General features: G+C 36.2%; 1 protein-coding gene across 2 annotated transcripts in view; it reads left to right on the forward strand.

Moving 5' to 3' along the window:
- The window catches only part of LOC115209847 (rhodopsin, GQ-coupled-like), a 74,232-nt gene that overhangs the window by 24,931 nt on the left and 42,442 nt on the right, over positions 1-6,859 (forward strand). For both annotated transcript variants that reach the window (XM_036501244.1, XM_029778415.2), the window contains exon 2: positions 6,438-6,859. This exon is cut by the window's right edge. In XM_036501244.1, the coding sequence (XP_036357137.1) occupies positions 6,651-6,859 (209 nt within the window). In that variant the 5' untranslated portion in view covers positions 6,438-6,650. The remainder of the gene's footprint in view (positions 1-6,437) is intronic.

The raw sequence follows: 6,859 nt of genomic DNA on the forward strand, positions 1-6,859 counted from the left end.
ACATCAAGTGCATGGAGGAGGTAGTGCTGCCCTGGGTGAAGAGGGTGGCTGCTGGAATGCTCTATATCTGACAACAGGACTCTGCACCATACTACACAAGCAGGAGAACCCAGTCGTGGTTGTCAGACGACTTCTGCTACTGCATCACACCTCAGACTACAACCCTCTTGATTATTGTGTGTGGGGCTCATTTTAGCGAGAGACTAACAAAACTCCTTGTAACACCAAAGATGAATTGAAGGCAAGCATTATGGCAGCATTCACTAACTTAAACAAGGAGACCGTCCAGGAGATTTGCAGGATAATCCGAATTTGTCTGGAGCCGTTGTTGAAGCCAATGGCGGTTTTATTGAATAAATTTACTCTTTAGTATTTCAAGATATTTTAATGAAATTTTGGTAAATATATCTGTTAAAATGAGATGTCAGTGCTATCTTCATGTTTGCGTAATTTAGACGGCAGTTTATTCACCGCACCCTGCACATACCGACTTACATAATTTATGCATTCATATAGCAAAACTTTCTTGCATATAAACATGCATATGCACTCACAAGTAAAAATTCATAGATACACACATACATAAAATGAATATATGCATGCATACATACATACTTCCATACATGCGTACATGCATGCATGTATACCATGAACAGTTGAACTTGTCTATTTGAACAATCACTTTGGGAAAGAAATTCGTCATATCAGTAGAAAAAGTGCATATCCAGCCAACTAGAGGACACCAATACATATTGACAGCAAGAATAACTGCTCCTGGATCTTTGACAGATACTTGCATGCTACCTTGGAAGTGATATACTTTTGTTCTTCAAGAACAGGATATAGTTACTAAGCAATCCTATATATGAATACTTTATACACTCATATATAGATACATAAAAAGTAACCACATGCATGTGTAGTAAATAAAAATATATACACGTTTAATGAATACAAGTGTATCTACACGCATGCATAAACACACACACACATACACATATACATCATACAAACCTACATACATATATATATATATACATACATATACATATACACACATACACACACACACACACACTCACACACACACATATAGTTGAAATTTATAGAAAATCAAAAGACGAAGACAGGTGTATGAAGAACAAGCAGGTGTATTAGTTTGACGCTCGGGAAAGTGAGAAAGTCTTTTACGTTTTGAGCCTACGCTCTTCAACAGAAAAGAACGCGAGAAAATAGAGAGCGAATAAAAAGAAACTTGTGAATACAGCAATCAATCATGTGCGTGTGTGTGTGTGTGTGTGTGTGTGTGTGTGTGTGTGTGTGTGTGTGTGCGTGCGTGCGCGCGCACATTAACTCACACTTATATCCGCGAAGCTTCGAAACTGTATTATTTGATAGAAACATTCTCACTTTGTCAGTAACTGGTTTGAATTCTGCAAAGAACTTAATTAAAAACCTCAAGAAAACACACATAATTTAATTAGCTGCAATATAATGAAATAATTATAATGAATATAATTATCTATATTGATTTCTTATTTTAGCACAAAGCCACATAATTATAATAGATAGGGCTAAATTCGATCGAAGCAACAGCAATATGACTCTAGTACTTAATTCACCTTGCAGTAATGAAAGGCAAGTCGATATAAACTCAGACCGTAAAGGGACGTAACTAAATACCACAATGCATTTAGTCTGAAACCCAAGTGTTTCTGTAACTCCTTCAAACTAGAAGTAATGCTTGTACTGAAGCAAAAATAAATAGAATAAGGCTCCGAAGTTGTAGAAATTTTGTCAGACTAAAATCTTGTGGTATTTAGATTTTTACGTATCCATTCTGAGATCAAGACCCACTGTGATTGATTTTGTCTTTAATCATTCTAGGACTGATAAAATAAGTTTTAGGCATATATTTGCACGTATTCAATTGCTCTACCATCATCCTCCACATTGTCTAGCTATATAAGAAATCGTTATTTATATATAGATTGAAAGTTCTCAAACACTTAATGAATTGATTCATTAGCAAATTTGCTTTCTTATACTTTAGAAAGATTTTCCTATTCGCCAGCAGCTCTGCAGGTATACTTTAGAACTGTGGAAATGGATTTTGTCTATTTTGATTGAGTGGCGAGAAAATGGCTATAACTTCTTTCAAAAGCATTATGTTAGTTTCATTTTTAGTTCAGTGACATTGTCCTTCTTTCTTTTTGATTCCGATAATGTATCATTAACTAACAAGTTTGATTCTATTGCTTTTATTTTCAAGAAACAATGTATTTATAATTTAGATAAAAAAAAAATCTTCTTACTTTGTGATGGAATGCAATCAGCTGAATAGATCTCCAATACTTAGCGGGTACCTATTTTTTATTCTACTCTAGGCACAAGGCCCGAAATTTCGGGGGAGGGGGCCAGTCGCTTAGATCGACCCCAGTTCGCAACTAGTACTTAATTTATCGACCCCGAAAGGATGAAAGGCAAAGTCGACCTCGGCAGAATTTGAACTCAGAATGTAACGGCAGACGAAATACCTATTTCTTTACTACCCACAATGGGCTAAACACATAGAGGGGACAAACAAGGACAGACAAACGGATTAAGTCGATTACATCGACCCCTGTGCGTAGCTGGTACTTATTTAATCGACCCCGAAAGGATGAAAGGCAAAGTCGACCTCGGCGGAATTTGAACTCAGAACGTAACGGCAGACGAAATACGGCTAGGCATTTCGCCCGGCGGATGCCTATTTTATCAACTCCAGAGTAATGACGAAAATCGAAGTTGACATCAGCAGATTTCGAACTCATAACGTAGTCAGACGATATTCAATTCATGTTTTTGCTATAAACACCATCAGCGTAAATAAATAAATAGATAAATAAATAAGCATATATGCGTTCCTCTTCAAGGATTTTTTTTCAAGCTGAAGATTTGATAACAATTCAAGGATTGAAAAATAAAGGATCTTCCTTCTCAATCAAAGTCTCTTTGCTGAACCAACAAAACTTCTCACTCAGTTTGAAAGAAGTGACAGACAACTTACGTCCTACAGTATAAAAAAAAAGGACGCCCTGGCAAATAATTTAATCGCTATTTCAGTAAAACAAAAAGACGGCGTGGGTACGGGTGGAACGCTTTGTTTTAATGACTAAGAGAAAGGAGAAAAGCAGACTTGATAGGTGAAAAGGATGGAGTTATCCTCAGATCGGAGAGCTCTGGCCTAAAGAGTGGACTTCATTAAAGGCATCCAAAGGCCTGATTATGGAGTTAAACCGTGAAACGGACACAATCTACAATTAAGAACAGAAATAATCTCTCCCACTGGCTTCTAAACAGTTTTCGTCTACCAGATTCCATTAAGAAATCGTTGATCCGTGGCTATGATGAAAAGGAAATTAACCAATGTGCTGCGTAGCGGAACCGAATACGAAACAACGAAGTTACGAAGCAAGCTTCTTAACCAAGAGATTAGTGTGAGACCAAGCCACAACAATACCAGCAAACCAATTAATCTGTTAAAAAAACAAGGCACGTGAAGTGGTAATTAATTTATCAACCAGACCAAGTCCTCTTACGCGGGATTTAAACTCAGAGCATCGAACAAAACGGCAACTTATTTTACCCGACGCACTCAGGACTCTGCCAACTCTTTTGTATGTGGATATTTGGCAAATGTAATATATTGTTAGAGATACAGGCTGATTCAGTAAAATGTCTTCTTATCCAGTTCACAAATCTTTAGTTAGGCATCAGACTGTGGTACAGCTAGTTCATCGCTTGTAAGTATTATTATTGGGGAACTTCATAGCTAACGAGTACGTCGTTAGCTTTCGCTGTTGATAGAATCTCTATGAGACTGGAAGAAACAGATGCATATTGCGCGACTTGAAGAATGGGGAGCACAATGTAGGGCTGGTAGAAGGAAAGCATATTATTGTATTGGGAGATGTGGAGACAAATTTAGAGCTGAGAGAAAAGGGCACACTTTGTAGGACCGGGTGAAGGGACGCATATTCAAGGACTATGAGGAAGGGAAATACATTGTAAGGCTCGGTGAAGGAGAGAAGATTGGGGATGGCTGGAGATTTATCAGGCTGACTGCATACTAATAAACTTTTTGGTAGTTTCCTCATGGACTTTGAGACTCCATATTATCTGATACAGCGTGAAAATTATTACTCGGTCTCTTATTGATTATTTTGTTTAAAGCATTCTAACTATTGAATTATATTTTTCGATCTTATTTATTTATTGCTGATATTGTAATTTTAATGCAGGGAAACTCGTGTGTTATTTTATATTTCCTTGGTTGGAAAAGAATTTACTCGTGTAGAACGTGAGTGGCTCTGTGAGATGAGACTTTGAGACCTTTATTGAGACATTTAATAATGCTCACGCACAAATATTTGTTTAATGAATACTTAATGCTTCACAGGATATTCGACATCTCTATCAATTAGAATTTCCTAACAAAGTGAACCTGATGATTATATTTTGTAAATGGAATTTTAAAAAGATGCAGTGGTGAAGAAGACGAGAAGGTTGTGTTGTGTTATGAGCTGTTAAATTATTTGACGTGAACCATTACAAATGTTGCCAAATCGAAAATTTATTCGATGATATGTATAATAATAAACTTTTAGATGTCTTTTATGCAAGTTAATTATAATTTTTCAACGGTACTTTTCAGCTGAATTGAAGAGAGTGATGACTGGAGGAATTTGTAGAAAAGATTGTTAAAAGAGCACGAATTGTAAGGCTGGGAGAAAGGAGAGAATGTTGTTGTGTTGGGAAAGTGGGGCATACATTTGAGAGCTATTATAAGACCCGGTGAAGAAGCGCACACAGGTGCACAGGAAGAATGGTTACACATTGTAAGATTGAGAGAAGGGGTGCAGATCGTAACGCTGAGAGAAATGGTGTCCTTCGTAGGACTGGAGGAAAGGAGTACTCTTCGTTGGGTTTGGAGAAGAGACGCACATTACAGAACTAGTAGAAATGTATAATGTGAAGTTTCGATAACTTTCTAATGTGAAGTTTCACAATTTAGGGGTGATCTAGGACGCTGAATATTCTGTCCAGAGATAACATTTCAAAATCTCATTCCTGTTTCAGATGAAATGAAATATATTCAGTTCAAATTTACTATCCCTGAAATATTAAGAAACGCAGCTGATTTGAGCTCATGACCAACAGTTCCCAATTCCAACAACTTGTTCAGTTGACCGCTTCATCTCTACAATTTATTGATTAATATTTTTTTTCTTATTATTAATTTCTTTTACCAAAATCCAATAGCTCTGGTCTTAATGAAAAAGAAATAAATGTGGCACTTTGAATTTCCCTGATCGGTAACTGAGTAAGTGATATAAATTGTTGGCAACTGGGAATCGAAATTATTTTGCAAACACTTGTCAGAAACTTATATTTTTAGGCATAAAATCTTGTATTTATTTTACTCTTCAAAACAGCTGTAGGTGTCAGAAACCAATTTCCTTTCAATATTTAGTTAAATCCATTGCCTGTTGGTATTAACATTGCTTTTCGACCTCTTATTGTTGATAGAATAAATAATAGTCCAGTACTGGGATAAACAAAATGGATCTCCGTTGATTTCGGCGATCAGTAGTCAGTTGTTAAATCAACTGAACTAACTGCTCATGGAATTTTTGAATAAGTGGCTGCGTATTCCACTGACACCTGATGTAATTCTCAAGAGGAATCAGTAGGAACCACTGTGAAAGTATGGACCTTTAAAATCCAGGTACAATCCATCCATGGGCTTTCGCCTATTTTCCGTCTACTCAAGTTCATTCACAAGGCTTGGGTTGACCCGAAACTATACCAAAAGACAGATGCTTATGATTCTACGCAAAGATATGAACCCTTGGGATGTAACATGACTGAATTAGAAGTTTGATTTTTCAATTGCTATCATTAAAGAGCTATGATTTTTCACTGTAAATATTTTAGGCAAGTCTTTTACCATAATTTCGGATCAATCCAAGCTTCATGAGTGAAACTGAGTGGACGCCCATCAGATGGGCTGTACCTGTAATTTAAAGACCCACCCTTCTCCCTGTGTGTCGCACAGATCCTTCCTGAAAATTATGTTAAAAGTAAACATGACTGCGAAAGGATGAACCACATACAGGCTACGTGAGTAGGGATAGATGGAATTCAATTGAACTACTGAATATTCATCGTCGAAATCAGCGTAGATCCATTTAGTATGGGAGATGTAATCAACTGTGGCCTTATGCCAAGGAAAAAAGCGTTATTTATCTATTCATTTATTTATTTATTTATTGTTAAATTCAACATGTTACTCTCTACTTTTTCTTCCTACATGTTTCTCAAATCTGTATTCTACAATTTTAGAAATGTCTGCAAATCAAGCTAGCATGTAAACTTTTTCTTTTATATTTCAGAAACTTTCAAGAGAAAAGTCAAAAGAGAAAAGGACAGATATTGAGTGTTTCCAACATTTTTGATTCACTGTTGCTTTCCAATAAAGAGGAAATACATTGTTCAGGAAGAAGAGTTAGCTACGAAATAAAGCTCATTCAGAAGTATGAATGGAAGAAACTTCTAATTGATGCACTGCAGTAAATAACATTTAACACATCAAGTCGATAAACAAGATGAAAGAACATTCAAATTTATCTTCAAATTTTACACTGGTTGATAAACCCAATTTATTCATGCATATTGCCGATACTTTACATATTTACGCGTTACCTGTTTTGATTGCTCTTGGAATACCGGGAAATTTACTGTCTTTTATTGTATTCACGTGCAGCACAGTAATGAATAAACTTCCATCAAGTACATACATGGCAGCACTCGCTTT

This window comes from Octopus sinensis, linkage group LG3 (assembly GCF_006345805.1).
Source record: "Octopus sinensis linkage group LG3, ASM634580v1, whole genome shotgun sequence".
Lineage (NCBI taxonomy): Eukaryota > Metazoa > Mollusca > Cephalopoda > Octopoda > Octopodidae > Octopus > Octopus sinensis.